This window comes from Rhinatrema bivittatum, chromosome 14 (genome assembly GCF_901001135.1).
Source record: "Rhinatrema bivittatum chromosome 14, aRhiBiv1.1, whole genome shotgun sequence".
Lineage (NCBI taxonomy): Eukaryota > Metazoa > Chordata > Amphibia > Gymnophiona > Rhinatrematidae > Rhinatrema > Rhinatrema bivittatum.
In genome coordinates this window covers 40,053,748-40,071,490 of record NC_042628.1, presented here as the reverse complement: position 1 = coordinate 40,071,490, position 17,743 = coordinate 40,053,748, and the positions used below count along the sequence as shown (strand labels likewise).

At 43.2% G+C, this 17,743-nt stretch overlaps 1 protein-coding gene and 1 long non-coding RNA gene across 2 annotated transcripts in view; one reads left to right on the top strand and one right to left on the bottom strand.

Moving 5' to 3' along the window:
• Positions 1-6,223: 6,223 nt before the first annotated feature.
• Positions 6,224-10,341, top strand: LOC115076003. Its single transcript, XR_003852667.1, has 3 exons — positions 6,224-6,550; positions 7,707-7,785; positions 10,063-10,341. It is a non-coding gene; the product is annotated as an uncharacterized LOC115076003 (long non-coding RNA).
• A 179-nt stretch (positions 10,342-10,520) lies between these two features.
• Positions 10,521-17,743, bottom strand: part of TEDC2 (tubulin epsilon and delta complex 2) — an 86,948-nt gene continuing 79,725 nt past the window's right edge. The window contains exon 11 of the mRNA XM_029577044.1: positions 10,521-10,738. Within this exon, the coding sequence (XP_029432904.1) occupies positions 10,649-10,738 (90 nt within the window). The 3' untranslated portion in view covers positions 10,521-10,648. The remainder of the gene's footprint in view (positions 10,739-17,743) is intronic.

The window sequence follows — 17,743 nt, the reverse complement described above, 5'->3', positions numbered from 1 at the left end:
ATACCAATTTACCCGTTTGTACTAAGATCTATTATTTACCTCAAAGAAGAGATGATCGAGAAGGAGAAAGGAGTAATACTTTGGATATTTCAGAATTACTGGAATTATCTATAGATTCCGAAATTAGAGAAAGGAAATCTATGTTGGTTTCTTTTGCATTCATTTCAGACCGCAATCATGTATTAAAATTATTTCTTAGAAATAGGTTAGCCAAGTTTTATGGAGCCCAAATTTGGGTATATCCAGAGTAGTTAAGTCTACACAAATTCGTAGAAAAGAATTCTTAGCTATGAGAGAGAGGGTTCTAAAGTATGGAGGCCCGATACGTATTGAAATATCCTAGTAAATGTTGTATCAGATACTTGAATAATAACTATGTATTTTTTGAACCTGAACAACTCAGGGGTTTTCTGACTGGTCATTCACAAAGTACCCCCAGAGAGGGATCGACACAGAATGAAGGGAGGCAGCTTCTCCTATCTTGTTACTAATAGGATTACTTTATTTTGCTCTGTATGTATATGCCCCCCATATTGCTTATATTTAGGTATATATATTCTTGGCAATGTTAAATATGAGTATTAGAACTATACCTGGAATATATGTATGTTATGAAATATATCTACCGTGTTCTATATGAGAATATATCATGTAATTAATTGAAATTTGAAAATTAAAAATTAAAAAAAAAAAAAGCCTTGAGAATTGCATTGATGTATTTTTTTAGATTTAGTTGCTGGTCCAGGACGACCCCCAGGTCTCTTACGCATGGCTGGAGGATATGGCATTGAAGGCTGGGTCGTTGGAAATCAGCGGTTTGTGGGGGTTGGTGTTGGGAAATGAGTAGAAGTTCTGTTTTTGTTGTGTTTAAGGCAAGGTGAAGGTTAGTAAGGAAGTTGTTTATGGAGGTGAGGCATTTTTTCCAGTGTGCCAGGGCGTCGGATAAGGAGTCGTGAATAGGAATGATGATTTGCACATCATCGGCATAAAGATAGAATTTGAGGCCTAGGTCCATTAGCAGCTGACAGAGGGGTGTAAGGAATATGTTGAATAAGGTGGAAGAGAGGGAGGAACCTTGTGGAACGCCTTGCGAGAGAGGGTAGAGTGCTGAATTTGCTTTACCAATTTTGACGGCAAACTTTCTGTTAGATAAGTAGGATTTGAACCATAGCAGGGCTAGACCTGAAATGCCTATTTCGGATAGCCGGGTAAGGAGGTGGATATGATTGAGGGTATTGAAGGCGGCAGATATGTCAAGAAATACCAGGAGGTAGCAATTACCCTGATCCAGGCCTCTGATAATGTGATCGGAGAGGGTGAGTAGGAGTGTTTCTGTGTTGAGGTGCTTGCAGAAGCCCAAACTGGGTGGGATGCAGAATGTTTTTGTTGTCAAGGTAATCGGTGAGTTGAGAATTAACTATCCTTTCCATAATCTTAGAGATGAAGGGGAGGTTAGAAATAGGCCTGAAATTGGAATGGTCTTTAGGGTCCAGCGAGGGTTTTTTAAGAAGAGGTTTGACAACTGCTTGTTTGAGGAGTGTCTGGGACAGAGCCTGAGGAGAGGGAGGAGTTAATGATGTCGGCAATTGGTTTGGCAATGGTGTTCGGGATGGAGAGGAGGGTTTTCGTATGGTTGGAGTCTGAAGGGGTGACAGGCGGGTTTGATTTTTTTGAGGATAGATTCAACTTCCTTGGCCGAAGTAAGTTCCAGTGCTTCGAGGGTAGTGGTGATGGGGGTCTGAGCTAGAGTGGGAGAAGGTGAGGGTTAAGGGGGCTGTGTGTTGGAATCTGAGGAGTATGTTGGGCAATTTTTGCAAGGAAGTGCTGAGCAATTTCTTCGCATCTAGAGGAGGCTTCATTATCGGGAATGGGAGGCTGGGTTGACTGTGAGATCAGAAACATAAGAGAATAGTGCCTTTGGGTTGTATGTGTACTCGTGAATTTTGGCTGCATAGAAGTCACGCTTAATGTTAAGGGTGGATATTCTGTAGTGGTGAAGGGCAGATTTGTAGCTGGAGGCGTGTTTGTGGTGAGGGGTCTTTACGCCAAATTCTTTCATGCTGTCTAAGCTTGTTTTTCAAGGTTTTTAGGTCAGTTGTATACCAAGGTTGGTGATTTTTTGTAGTGGGTTGTAGTTCACGTTTGGAGATAGGACATCATTTGTTGGCTATTTCTAATGTGATATTACTCCAAGATGCCAGCGCAGCTTCCGAGTTGGAGCAGTCGAGCTTAGGTATGGCATTAGATATTGAGACAGAAAGTTCCTCACTGGAGCAGGGTTTCTAAAGACAATGGTGGAACTTTGCGCTGGGTTGATAGTGATTGATGTATTTAAGGATAGGAGAACTTCAATGAGAAAATGGTCTGACCAGGGTACCTGGGAGCACTTAGGGGAGTGGGAAGATTGGAAGCAGTGGTTAATGAAGATGAGGTCTAGCGAGTGACCAGCTTGGTGGGTGGGAGCAGTGATTATCTGTTTGAAACCAATAGCTTGGAGGGAGGTGAGGAAGGTATCACAGGATGAGGTGAGGGGAATGGAGTCAACATGAAGATTGAAATCTCCAAGAACAATGGCTGGAGATTCTATGTTGATGTTGTCTGAGAGGAATTCAATAACAGGGGAGGGATTGCGCTCTATGGAGCCTGGGGGGGGCATAGATAAGGCAGATTTGCAGCTTGGGGATCTGAAGAGGCCGATTTCAAGTTTTGGGGGGGAGGCTATATGAGCTAACTTAAGGTTGAGGTGTTTTTGACAAACCAGGAGGAGCCCACCTCCTCTTTTTTTGGGTCTAAGGATGGAGAAGATATCACAGGAAGTGGTGGGTAGCTGATTAAGGAGGACCGTGTCTGTTTCCCTGAGCCACGTTTCAGTAATGGCACAGATATCAGGTTTGCAATCGGTGAGGAGGTCGTTGAGGATTGGTGTTTTTTTGGAGAGGGATTGCGCATTGAAAAAGGATAATCGAGAGGGTAGTGAGTCCTAGTATTGAGTAAGGGGAGTGGTGAGGATGGGAAGGAGGGATTTATGAAGGGGGGGGGTAATTTGGGGGGTTGATGGTAAAGGAGTCTGTTGTGAGGGAGGTGAATGCGAGGGATAGTGTACAAAGCCATTGGGCGGAAGAGGGATGAGATAAGGTAAGTGGAGGGGGGAAGTTCAGCGAAGGTGGTAGAGAGTATAGCTAAGAGTAATTACAGAGTGCTGATGTGAACGAAGCAATAACCATATAAAACAGTCAGGTAATTAATTGTTGTCAGTCAATGTTGTCCTTTTAAGGTCGGTGCAAGGTGATGCCTTTCATTAGGTTATTAAATATATGTATACTGGCCACTAAAAAGGTTGCCTCTAGGGTCCTACAAACCATAGTCAGCAACTTAGTGGCAGACCTGACAGTAGTAATGTTAGTAGGGAGGCATGGTAATGCCTAACTGCAGGAGGACAAGACATGACATCACATTATGAAAACCCAAGCATGCCTGTGCTGCACTAATGACTTGCTGAGTATGGCACAACCATCAAGAGTAACCCAGAATTTAGAAGCCTGGCCAAAGAGATTTTTTCCTATCTAGCATGAACCCGCCCAATCTAGCAACACTGAGGTTAGGCCTGCCCCTAAGATAACACAACATTACCAATAGAGGGTCTGCTTGCTTTCTGATTGGTGGAGCTGTTGTCTCTTATCTCAAGAGTCAATGATTGATATTTTAATTGCACATCAAGCCTACCTTTAATCTTAGAAGTAGTGTGTTCCTTGGTCCTTTTTGTACAGTGAAAATCCAATAAATCTGTAGCAAATGGACAGCTGGCTATGTGGTGTGTGTGGCTGTTTAAAACATATACACAGGTGTTATGAAGGTCTATAATGTAGCTATTTATAGTATTACCTCTAGTAAAGTCATTGAATGCTTTTTAGTGTTTTTGATCTCGGGATTATGAGACGACTGTGAAACCTGGGGTTCCATCATCAGACTGTGACCTTTGGCAACTCCATGCTCAAAGTAGATTTAATCTATCCATTTGGGGGCATCATCTTCATTCATTTATGTCAAAAATACTGCTTTTAGGGTAAATGTAGATATACATATTGTGATGGGTGTTATATTCCCCAGGTGAATACAAGAAGGTGGGCTGTAAGGAAAAACGTGGTAAGAAGATCCAGTATGTAAAAGAAATCAGAATAGGAGGCAGACTGCAATTCTCAGAGGGGCACAGGGGTTCTGTAGGGGGAGGAACTTCCCAGCTTTGCTCTATTGAGAGGACAAAGAGAGCCCACGTGTGGTGGGAGAAGGGTCAGAACTTGTCTAAAAGAGGGGCAGGGCAGGAACAGGAAGGAGTCCTACTAGAACCAGATGGAGGTGTTGAGCCAGCCCCAAGGGCGAGCTGGAGCTGATGGGACTTGGGAAGAGTAGTGGTGACCCCCTTCAGAAGAGGACACATTCATGGAGACTGCAGGGCAGGAGTTTTAAATGACACTGCTGTGGGTAGATGTAATTAACAGCCATAGTAAAAGGGGGAGCACAAACCCAGCTGCAGACTATGGTGAGTAGATGGCAGTAGGGCCTGGTTCCCTAAGAACGTGACCCTTAGAGCACAGCCAAGCTTAGGCTGTGAGGAAGCAACTGTGAGCAGAAAGCAGGAGCATTAAGGAGAGAATTGCTTTCTTATCATGTACATTTGAAACTGATGTGGTTTGATAAAGTAAAGATAGAGAGACTTTAAAGTAGAAGGATAACTGGGGGACACTGTGTAGAGCTGGGAACTTTTGATTTCCTGTCACCCTGAGATTGTTGCGGGGGGTGGGGGCACGCAGAGGGCAGTTAAGCAGCATTCTCTCTCACACCATACTCACGTCTCTCCCTCTTTCATACATATACATGCGCACCTCAACATACACACACCTTGCACACTCAGGTCTTCTCCCTTTTACACACACACCCCGATTCACACATATACACGCATTCATTCTCTCCCTCTTCCATACACACATACAGTCTCAATCTCGCTTCTCACCTCAATATCTTATTTAGTTCTTAAATATATGTTCTTAGATAATAATGTATCATGTTTTTGTTATATTTTATAGTAGCAGTTTTATATTTTTTAGCAGCTAATTATATATGTCTCTTTTCATTAATTTTAGCTGTTATCTCTTTTATGATATTATTGTGTTTCTCTATTTTAATGTAATTGTAAACCATTGTGATGGCCTTGCCCATGTGATGTATAGAAAACCAATAAACTAAAACTAATTTCCATTAGCCACAAGAGCTGCCTCTTTCCCCAGGCCCGCAGGACACGAGATCTACTCCTCCTCCTGCAGCGTGGAGCCCGCTCTGCCCTGGTTTATTTTTCAAACAAGAGTTAGGAAAACCCCTGTATAAAGCAGAAATTTTGAAACAATCAATAAATTAAAAATCTGCTACTTATGGCTCACCCAGAAAAACTTTGGGTGCCCTGCTGCAGAAGGCTGGAAGAGAAAGTGCCTTGGAGCAGCGTGGGCTCGAAGGAGCAGTGGTCAGCACCATGCCCCCGGAAGACGACATGAAGCCCGGTGCCGCATGGCAAGAATGAGATGAGCAGGAGCGTTGCCCTCACCCTGGGAAACCAGAAACAGAAGATGCAGGAAGAAGGGCAACAAGGTCGAGCCACATGCCGAAAATAAAACCAGCAATAAATAAAAAATTCCGCTACTTATGGCTCATGTAATATTATATATAGGAGGTGTGGATGACCATCATATGTGTCTTGTCACTGGCTATATTGGTAAAGCCTGTAATGACACTAGAGACCTGGTATTTGTGGTGTCTTTGACGCAGTAGAAAGGTAACCACAGCAGAGTTCACACTGCTTAAAGCACTATAGGCTATTGGAAGCTGAAGTAAACTCATCCGAGTCATCCTGAAGCTCCCTGAAGGAGTGTTACTCAATCCGAAACCCTGCAGAGTTGGAGGATTAACTTCAGGACTCAGATAAGTGCACATTAATGTCATTTTGTGCACTATCTTAAGTTATCATAGCCAAAGCGATTTGGAGCCTGTACAAAGACCTGTTGGTGAGGAATGGAACGATGATTAAACTGGATATTGTGCTTTAAGGCTATACCATATAATTTGTAGCCTGTTGCAGCACCCACAATACCAGGTCTCAGTGTCATTGCAGGCTTTACCAATATAGCCAGTGACAAGACACATATGATGGGTCATCCACACCTCCCTATATAATATTACATGAGCCATAAGTCGCAGAATTTTTTATTTATTGCTGGTTTTATTTTCGGCAATGTGGCTCGATCTTGTTGCCCCTTCCTCCTGCATCTTCCGTTTCTGGGTTCCCAGGGTGAGGGCAACGCTCCTGCTCATCTCATTCTTGCCATGCGGCACCGGGCTTCATGTCGTCTTCCGGGGGCACGGGTGCTGACACTGCTCCAAGGCACTTTCTCTTCCAGCCTTCTGCAGCAGGGCCCCCAAAGTTTTCGGGTGTCTTGGCCTGGAAGATCCGGCCATTCCGTTCAGAATTCCAGAGCCTCTGGATCAAATTCTGGAGAGTCCCCAGGTATGTTGTGCTTAAATCCAGCTCACCAACTGGGGTGAGAGGATTTGAACCCGTAGTTGTAACACCTTGGAACAGAGTAAAATAAAGCTATAAGAGACTTTAAACTAGCGGATAACCTGGACTATGTGTGCAAAGCCCAGCTCTCTAACCAGGATGAGAGGATTTGAACCTGGGTGAGAGGATCTGAAACTTGATAGGAACAGGGGTTAAAGTATAGCAATAGAGACTGGAATATCTGACCTGGAGGAACCTCGAGGGTGGAACCAGGGAAGCTGCGAGGAAGAGTCAGGCAGCGGGACTGTGGCCCCCCAAGAGGCTTAACCCAGTGGTGCAGCCAGATTACAAATGGGAGAGTGGACAGTACACGAACCCGTGACAATATGTACAAATGAAGTATGTGTTTGAATGTAACTGCTGGAAAATAAAGTCTGGTTCAATAATATCAAAGTCATGCATTTAACAAATGATTCCAGGGGTCTTTTGATAGCTTCTTAGCTGGGCTTGTAGACTCCTGTACATCCTGATTTACATTTTGCATTCTTCCATCCTACCCATTTGCTACCTCTCTTTGTAAGAAATCCATCTTGGATAAAGGAGTGCGGCTGCATGTTATTACTCTTGAATGCATAGAAATAGAAACATAAATCACGACAGCAGATAAGTACCATACAGCCCATCCACACTTCCTGCTCAGCTTTATAGCTCCTTTTCTATCAGAGATCCCTCTGCATATGGCTCCCTGTTTTCTTGAAAATAAAAGCTAAAGGAGAATTTAACATGATCCAGGAACGTAAGACTTGCATTTAAAATGATCAGAAACAGGATACGGACAAGAGAGATTCAATAAAGACCTAGCTTCTTATATCATTATGAACCATAAAATTATCGTGCCTCGTCACCTTCTGATCACCCATCAAACCCCCCACCTCCCTTCCCACTAGCATTAGAATACTTTTATGATTCACTTATATTTTCTGGTAAAATGTCATCTTTTGCTCATTCTATCCTGACCTGAGGAAGAGAGTCAAAAAAATGTATTACTTTAAAAAACACTCTCTCTCTCTCTCTCTAATATATATTTTTTGTTAACCTTTATTTCCATGCATAAGAATTCAATAATTATGTATTCAAAGTACTTTCCATTTCCTTTCCATAGCTTAGCGAGATGGTCAAGACTGTCAATTTCCCCCTCCTGCTTCTGATTCAGTCTTGACAACCTGGGACTGACTGCCATGGTGAGCATGAAAGACATTTTTTTTTTCCCCATACCCCATGCTGATGGGAGTCGAGTGTTAGGGTGTCAGGGAAAACACACAGCAAGTATAGAGTGTCCTCTAGTGGGGAAACACTGCTGCTCCACACTACATACACTCCAGATTTCCAGCACTCAGGGATGCTGTAGTGCTGAAGTGCATAGGTAGTAAGGAAAGGGATACCTTCACTGGAATACAAGGGGATCCTTCCGGCTGGGGTTAAGGTAGACTCTGTGGTTTACTGGGATATTGTCGGAAAGATAGACCCTGGAACTAGCAGGGCTATGTGGCAGAAATGAAGTGTACTAGCGGAACTGTGCTGGAGATGATGAGTCCGGGTTAACGTGCCATGAAAGAACTGTATTGGGGGTTCGATGCCAGCCAGAGGTGATCATGTCAGCAATAAAACCATTTTGGTGGGGAAGAGAATAGAGACGGATTATCAGGAGTATGCTGCTACTCATGTTCTAGGCCAGGGCTTCTCAAACCTGTCCTACTGTCTTCATAGCCAGTTGAGGTTCAGGATATCCACAATGAATATGCATGAGTTAAATTTGCATATCAGTCTCAGTATATGCAAATTTACCTCATATCTGCTCTACATAGCCCTCTGCTCTAACCACTAGCAGGCTACTACACCCCCAAAATGCCAAAACCTGAACATTTCCCTATGACCTCTTGTGATGGAGCAAGGGCTTGCCAGACAGAGACATGGAGTGGTCAGCCCAATGAATAAAAAGGAGGCAACTACTAGAAATCATAGTCCAAGAGAGTTATAGCACAAGAAAGGGAAATTCCCTTATCTAAGAGTGAGAATTATGGGTATTGTAGTTCTAGGGAAGCTTGACTGGGAAGGCCAGCTGAAGGTAAACAGGGCATGGTTTGAAAAGGAAAGAAAGCCTCTAAGGCAGTGGTTCTCAACCCTGTCCTGGGGACCCCCCCCAGCCAGTCGGGTTTTCATGATATCCACAATGAATATGCATGAGAGATAATTTGCATGTTATGGAGGCAGTGTATGCAAATTTTCTCTCATACATATTCATTGTGGATATCCTGAAAACCCGACTGGCTGGGGGGGTCCCCAGGACAGGGTTGAGAACCACTGCTCTAAGGAGACAGTGAAGGGAGGACAAGAATTGGAGGCTGGCACCTGCCTCAGGAGGTCCAGAAAAGTGCATGCGGTGTGGAGAGTGGTCAGTCAGGGCTCCCACTCTAGGGGGAAGGTTGTCCCAAAGGTACACTGGAAAAACTAGCTCAGGTGCCAATAAGCTGGAACGGCAGGGCTCCACAGAAACATGGATTAGGATCGTAAACTTAGTGTGGCTTAGTCTGGGAGATGGAACAAGGGAGCCAATTCAGCACTAGGCTAGAGTGCTTGGGGGGAAGGCACTGCCCCCTAATATTACACCTATAACCAGTATACCCTGAAAGCTTAAACGGGTAGGGCACATCTCTGAAGGTTGAAGACACCAACTATTTGAAGTTTGTGTAGTTTTGTACAACAGCAAAAGAAGGCCTGTTGTGAGTTTTAAGGGACGTTTGCTAGCTAAGAAATAAAAGGCTTTAGCAGAGGAAGGTACCATACATATGAGCTGTCTGGTAGCAAACCAGAAGAAAAAGTCATATTTATACTGATTGTAAAGTAAGACACTGCAAAATGTGGTCTATGAAGTATTACCATAGTTCTGTGTGAATTGGTGCAAGAGAAATTTTTAAAAGTTTAAGAAAGTGTGTTTTGTGAAGTTTCTCGCTGGGTGGGAGGTGGACAGGGATCTGCCAGCACGAAAAAGAGAAGACACTGGTGAACCAGGCCTTCTATCACACCTCGTCCTTAAATTACAGTGAAAAAAAAAATGGACTCCAATGAGAATGTTCAGAGATGGCGAGAGATAGCATCCTGACTTGTATGCAATTAAGGCAAAACGACACTGGTGTAGACTTTTTAATACGCTCTTCAGCCCCCAAAGTGGCAGCACTCTCGCACATCCTGCAAAATTTTGTTTCATTGTTTTAAATAAGGAAACAAAAAAACCCCAAAAATGAAACAGGCGATGAATGTTCCTGAGGGAACAGCAGCTCGGCTGCCAGGGTGCTCATTTCTGAAAGGCTTCTTACAGCAAGCTGTCCGCAGTTCTGTTCAGTAAACATCAGAGCCAGTGGCTGCATCTAGAGGAAGGATGGATGCAGCTCCTAAACTGAAAAACAACACTGTCCATGCCGGTAACATTGCTCCCTTTCTTCTCTCCCTTCCTGATGCAGCCATGAAGATCGGGTACCAAAAGGAAGCAAGACTTTCTACGGTGTATGGGGAAAAGCATATTTACAATATATTTCCTGTAACAGGCATTGTGCTCCTGTTAGAATGAAGGGCAATAAACAAATTATTACTGAAAGCACAAATATAAACTGCAGCAGTGTTTGCATTTGCTTCAGTGGTGGGGATGATTGGTGTTGCTTTGTCTCCTTACCCCTCCAAATGCCTGCTCTAATTAGTGCTTTCACTCTCACAGTGTCGTGTGCTCACATCAAATAAACTATCTGATAATGAAAACGAATGTCAGCTTCTGATTCAGAGAATTAAAATGTTCCCTGGGGATCGCTAGTTAGACCGAGGCTGTGCATTAAACCTGCCCCAAGGGAAGCTGTGGTAATTTCTCTTCTAAGATTGCAGTAAGCAACCCACATTTCAATGGACGTCATGAAAGGCAAAAAAAAATAAATAAAATAAATTTATTCCACCCCAACCCCTCTGCACACATTAGGCAGTAGTGGAAATCTAATAATAGAAACCAAATGACAGATTCTGCCTTAGCAAGAGAGAGAGACTGGAAGAGGTTACAGGTTGCTAGGTGACATCTCCCTCCATGCTAGCTCCATCGTTATGGCACAGTCTGAGCATCTCCAGAGCTTGCCTTGTAAAGGATCTGATACTCCACTGCAGGAGAAAACAATTAAAAAGAAAAAATAAATCAGACAGGGAAAGGAAAGAATGTTCACAAGGTGTCAAGGATGAAGGAAAAAAGACAAAAACGAGAGAAACTGAGGAAGACACGAGGACAGGACCCGATTCAGAGGCAGTAAAATGGGATGTTATTTATAGAGCTATTAGCCACAACAGTCAATATCTGCATTTCTGTTTAGAGAATCTTATCCATAAAATGAGCCAAACGAAGGCTGCAGTTGTCATAAATGACAGTCTTATGGTCAGAAGTTGCTTTGACCTTGAACTGAAAAGAATTGGAACAGTTAGAGCATCTCACACCACGTTTGGTAGCTGCTAAGGAATGTTTTACGGGTCAGCTCCACCCCATTGTGTTAATGCAGTGAAATTTCACTTGCATGAACTAGATTCTGTTAACAGGTCAGGAGTTATTAGGGAGATGCAAGCAGTTTAGGACACAGCTATACTTCTAGAGATTGCCCCTAGGGAGAACGGAGGGGAAGGGAATCCCAGCCATCACTTTATATCAAAGCATACTCATCAGACTCAGGCTGCATAAGGCCTAAGATGTGTTACCCTGGCCAAGGATGGTCACTGTGATGGCTGGGCTAGATGCAAGTGGAAGATTAAAAATGGGGGAAACCTCAAGTAGCTGAGGATGAGAGTTCATAGCTCCTTAAATATAGAAGAGTCGGTTCCAAATAAGATGAATACCCAAAGGATCAAGAGGGCACTCACCTGGAACAAAAACCCCCAACATGTAATTTGGGTTTCTAGAAATACAGTATCTTTCTTTGCATGTCAAAGTTCAGGATGTACTCATTGTTCTGTACACACAGCAATCAAATATAATTAAAAACAACAGGCTATGTACAACAGCTACTTAAAAAAAGGAATGATTTTCTAAGAGCTGACAAAAAGCAGATACTTGCATGTTCTCCTGATCTCATCCTGCTTTAGTGCTTGATACCACACAGGAGTGGAATTCATTCACTAGGCTTGCTTTGGATCATAATACAATATTTATAGGAAATACGAATTGCCACCTAGTTCAATAATGGAAACGTTTGGCCATAACAAAGGGTATAGAGATAGATAAAGAATTCTAATGTCAAGGGAGGCAATGTTTTACCATTGCTGAGCAAACATGGCAATTTATATTTGCGTTATGGACAATTGTTCATAATTATGCAGGAATACTAAGTGATGTCACCTTAGCAGTTTGCTTGCCATAGCATATATGTACATCTGATTTATTATTTAACACAATCATAATCATCCACAATAAAATATACTAAAACAACATTTAAAAAATGAACTAAAACAAACTAATCATTCAAATTATAAATAACAAAACAGTAACCACCACCACTGCTTCCTCTTCGTTTTTTATGCTATCTTAAGGAACAAATGTGCTTTTATCTGGTTGCAAAATTCCAACTAATTTGACTCTGCTCTAATGAAACTGGTAAACCATTTCATATCTGTGCGGGGCCACAACTGAGAAAGCTCGATTCGCATAACATTTCAACTGAATCTTCAGAGCTGAAGACACTGTTAATTTGAGAAGATTCCCAAATCTCGACCAGGTTTATATCGGTCCAATTTATCTAAAGATACTTTGGGCTGTTACTTCTCATGAAACAGAACACGATGGCCATGTATCTTATTCATACCTGCCGCCCGATTGCATTACTCCACTGAGGTGCGTACTGTTGCTCTGAGGTATGCTTTCGAGTACTCATCTATATCTAAATCCCCTCTGAGGTAACCTTAGATAGAACGGATGAACCATTTGTCTGAGGTACCACCTACAGAGAGTGTGTGAGACATGCCCTTTGACGTGTTATGGTCTGGCAGGCTGGAGTCAGAGAGCACCCCTCCAGATTGCAGTACAGGGCAGGACTGGAGCTGCCCTTTTGCCTAACCAGCCCCTCCCCTGCAGCTTGAGCCCTTGGGTTCTGGGGCTCGTAGGACTTGTCTTATGAGAAATCTCATGGTATGGACTGAAAGCTGAATATGGGCTGGGAGCTGAGTTCAAGTGTAGGTGGACAAGATGAGGGCAGAATGGAAGCTGAGGGCAGGCACAAGATGGAAGCTGAATACAGGTCCTGGCTGGGGCAAGGATTGGGAAACAAACAAGGGAATGGAGAGGGCGGTGGAAGACAGAACAAGGACAGGACTAGACAATGACAGAACTGTCTAAGGATAGGACAGGCAACAACAAACAGGAAAGCCCAACAGGGCACAAGGCAGGCTAGGAAAACCCAGCAGGCTCACAGGCCACAGAGCAAAATAAGGAGGCCCACAAAGGAAGTCATAAGAACATAAATGGGCATACTGGGTCAGCCAAGAGTCCATCAAGTCCAGTATCCTGTTTCCAACAGTGGCCAAACCAAATCACAAGTATCTTGCAAGTACCCAAACATTAAATAGATCCTATGATACTAATGCCGGCAACAAGCAGTGGCTATTTCCTATTGAGTAACAGTTTATGGACTTCTCCTCCAGGAAGTTATCCAAACCTTTTTTAAATCCAGCTACATTAACTGCCTTAACCACATCCTCTTAACACTGAATTCCAGAGTTTCATTAAGCGCTGAGTGAAAAAAGAATTGTCTCCGATTCCTTTAAAATGTGTTACTTGCTAACTTCATGGAGTGCCCCCTAATCCTTGTATTAATCGAAAGAGTAAATAACAGATTAACATTTACCCATTAAAGTCCTTTCATTATTTTCCTAGACCTCTATCATATCCCCTCCCCCCCCCTCCTCAGCCGTCTCTTCTCCAAGCTGAACAGCCCTAACCTCTTTAGCCTTTCCTCATAAGAGAGCCATTCCATGCCCTTTATCATTTTTGGTCGCTGTTCTCTGTACTTTTCTCCAGTGCATCTATATCTTTTTTGAGATGCTGTGACCAGAATTGTACACAGTACTCAAGGTGCAGTCTCACCATGGAGTGATACAGAGGCATTATGACATCCACCATCTAATATGGAACCTAACATCGTGCAACTACAACTTGGGTTATTTTTCCCTATATGCATCCACCTTGCACTTGTCCACATATATTTCATCTGCCATATGGATGCCCAGTCTTCCAGTCATGCAAGGTCCTCCAGCAATGTATCACAGTCCACTTATGGTTTAACTACTCTGAATAAGTTTGTGTCATCTGCAATCTGATCACCCTCACTCATCGTATTCCTTTCCAGATCATTTATATCTATATATTGAAAAGCACCGGTCCAAAGTACAGATTCCTAAGGCACTCCACTGTTTACTTTTTTCCACTGTGAAACAGACCCTACTCTCTGTTTCCTGTCTTTTAACCTGTTTGCAGTCCACAAAAGGCCACCGCCTCCTATCCCATGACTTTTTAATTTTCTTAGAAACCTTTTAGGAATGGACTTTGCCAAACACCTTCCAAATGCACCACACATCTGCTGATTCATCTTTGTCCATGTTTATTCATCCCCTTCAAAAAAATGTAGCAAGGAGGCCAAGATATGCCAAAAGGTAAGGCAGGAGGCCTGGATAGGACGCAAGGCAAGAGAGGGTAGTGAGAAGATGACCAGGTCAGGGAGCCAAGGTGACTTGATGAAGAGGCAAGACTGCACAGCAGGCTGAAACTTGGCATGGAGAGACTGCACACCAGGTAAAATCGCGATTCTCCGTGGAGCCAGTGTACTAAAACTGCACTAAATTTTGCATACATTCATAGCACAGGTGTTAATCTTAGTTTGGTAAACTAAGATGTGTTAAACTAATGAATATGCATAGTACACAAATGCTATGAAACGTGCATGGTGGAAAGTGCAGTAAGCATAACACCACGAAAATAATTCCTCCATCCCCCAACTACCCTCCCAACATACCACAAAATAACACCAGATATATATAAAAAAAAACAAAAAAAAACCCAAAAACCTTGCTCCCGAACCTTCACCCCCCAAAGTTCTTAATTCTGACCCCACATCGAGTGGATTGGTGTGCTGGCAACCAACTACAGCCCTCAGATAGAAGCTAAATTTAAAGCACGAAGAGAGACAAAACGGAGATGCTAAAAACATTCAAATACCCGAAAGGTATTAAAAGTGCACAAGAAGCAAACATCTTTCAGTGGAAAGGAAGTTCTAGAACAAGGAGTAATGCTAGGAGGCTCTCTGAGGAGAAATGTCAGGAGTATTTTTCCATGGAAAGGATGGGGTACCCCTGCACTACCTTCCTGGAGAAGGTGGAAGCAGCTCAAAGGGCTATAGATTTCAAGAAGGCATGCGACAAGAACACAGGAACTTAAGTTGCAAAAAACTGAAGTGTGTTCAGGTCTGTTGGCAGCTGGGTGTGCAGGTAGGCTGTAAGTACGGTAATAACGAGACGTTCCAAGAGAAGCACATTGGTAGGTGTTTGAATTACTGTGTGAACCTTGTGGTTGGACATGGGAGGGGTGGGTTGCTGGTTGTGAACAAAAAAAAAAAGAGGGGGTTGGATCTTGTATGCTCAGCTATCCAATAAAGGAAGATGAAAAAACTGTTTGTTTGCCCTAGAAATGGAGTTATATCCTACAGGCAGTCACAGCTTGAATCTTATTCTTGGCAGTGTAGACTAGAAATAACTGGGCAGAATGGATAGGCCAATTGGTTTTTTTTCTGCCATCATCTACTCCATTACATCTACTATGCAACTTCTGCTCTAAGGGCTTCACTGCATAGTGTGTTAATAACTAATGAGCTCATTAGCATGCCAAGTACCTGTTTAGCATATAACCATAGACAAGAGTTCCAATGTGAGCTGTATAGGAAAAAGAAAACCAGCACAAAAGCAGCTCATTCACATGGAAGGAAAGTAGTACCAAAAGCAAACCAATTCAAAATAAACGAAAACATTCATTCAAGAAATTATGTACAGGGAAAAAAAAAAATACTTCCCAAAGCAGAATCAACTATTTGTAGCTGCCATGGCGATCAGAACACTACAGCTGGATGAAACCTGATTATGGGCTGCATTTCAACAGATGTCTGCATCAGGCGATCCCTTCCATGTATTAATCCAAGCATGCTTGCGGAAATCCCACCAGTTCTTTAACATCTCAAGAGTTCTGTTTTATGAACATCACGTTCGTTTCTCTGCGGGCTTCACATAAAACTGCTGTACGGGTACAAATTAAAGGGGAAGGGCTACGTTTTCAAAAGCCCAGGTGGAACGAACTCACATGTGTAAAAGCAGGGAACAATGCTGATTTTCAGCAGCCTGCAAATATTGCTGTAAGTTCATTGCATCCATTGTTTTGCATGCACAAAATAGGGGCCCCATTTAGGAGTCCGGCCCAAAACATTCCTAAAAGTTGGCTCTCTAAACATGCCATGTATGTGCAGAACCTTGGCCCCCGTTTTGAAACCAGTAAGGTTACAGGCACACATCTCACACATGCAACACAAGCTCTTAAAAAGTCAACTTGTGTGTGCATTTTGGATTTGAAGCCAGAGGGGTTTTGTGTATACCTGAAAGTACATGCTTAACTCTGCAGAAACAAGCACTAATGAAAGTTTATGCATGCCCAAGTGTCAAAATACCTTGGGGGGTGAGGAATGCCTGCAGTCTGTACTTTGTAGCTACTGCTATAAATAAGGTTTTCACAGGCACCACGATACTGCTACTGCTGTAAACATTTAGTATGCCAAACACTACAGGATGGGACCTAAGGGTGTATACACTACTGTTCCTGCACTATGGTAAGCACAATCCAGAGGTTAATGTGCTACTCTAACACCAAAAAACAAACAAACAAAAATCATTTGCGGTCTCGGCCCAGTGCAGAATCCTGCACTAAAGCTGATCTGTGCAAACCTACGGCAGTGGAAACAAAAGCCTTCTTTTTTCAGAACTTCCTTTCATCCTTCCATGCTTCCTAATGATCTCATCCCACTGCCCAGGAACAACCTCATTCACATCTCATAATACAACCCATTGTTTGAAGCCCTCCTGCTCAACCACTCAGCGCCTTGAGTTTTCTTTCCGTTTCCTGCCGATTTGTTATGGTGCGTGATTAGGTTGCTGATGAACGACTGATAGGATATTTCCCTTTTCCTAGCCCTCGAGCTTTAGGTTTTAAAGATCTCTCCTATTTCGTGTCTATGCCATAAATGCTCAGTAAGCAGGGCTCTCAGGGAAACCAGCAAAGATACAGGCCGATGCAATATAGTGCGCCCAGCCTAACATACAGCTTGACAAGTGGTTGGACGCTCTAGAATAACTCCCGATGCAATAATGGGATTAGCGCATCCAAAAAATGCGCGTCCAAATCAGCACATAGCTAATAGCGCTCATCACATGTAAATACCATGTTGATGAGGCTATTAGCTAGTACCATGATGCAAAAAATCACCGTGCACCTGACGTGCTCATTTTAACCCACAAAAATTTACGCCAGCCCCACGCACAGTCATGTCTCCTGGGTGCCCAATGCCAAGAACGAGCTAGGGGCCCACAGTTGATGCCCTGCATGTCCTTTTTAGTGCGGCACCTCGTTACCATACTGCATCGTGCACCCAGGAGAGGTGGATGGGGTGCGCATTAGGAAAACGGGCACTCAATACGAGCTCCCGTTTTCTACATGCTTTTATTGCATCGGCCCCATAGTGTGAGAAGATTACTCTTCTGTTTGTACATATATGCAGAAGGAGAGAGAGAGAAACTAAAACTATGATTAGTCTGATATTGAGTAAAGTAGTTTGGCTGCTTTGTTAATGCACAGAAATAAATATTAGCAAATAAAAATATATATATATATATTTCTATGTAACCCCTGCACCAGTGGTTGGGCCTAGATGACAAGGACATGTGATCTCGGGGCCAACTTCTATATCCTCTCTCACAGTCACACAGGCCCCAGGGGTGGGGTTTTTCCAGTGATGGGAGATGAGGAGGAATGAATCCTTCAAAGCCCAAGGTGTTAGGGTGTCTCTCAATGTCTCTATCCTGGGGAGATATCACTTCACT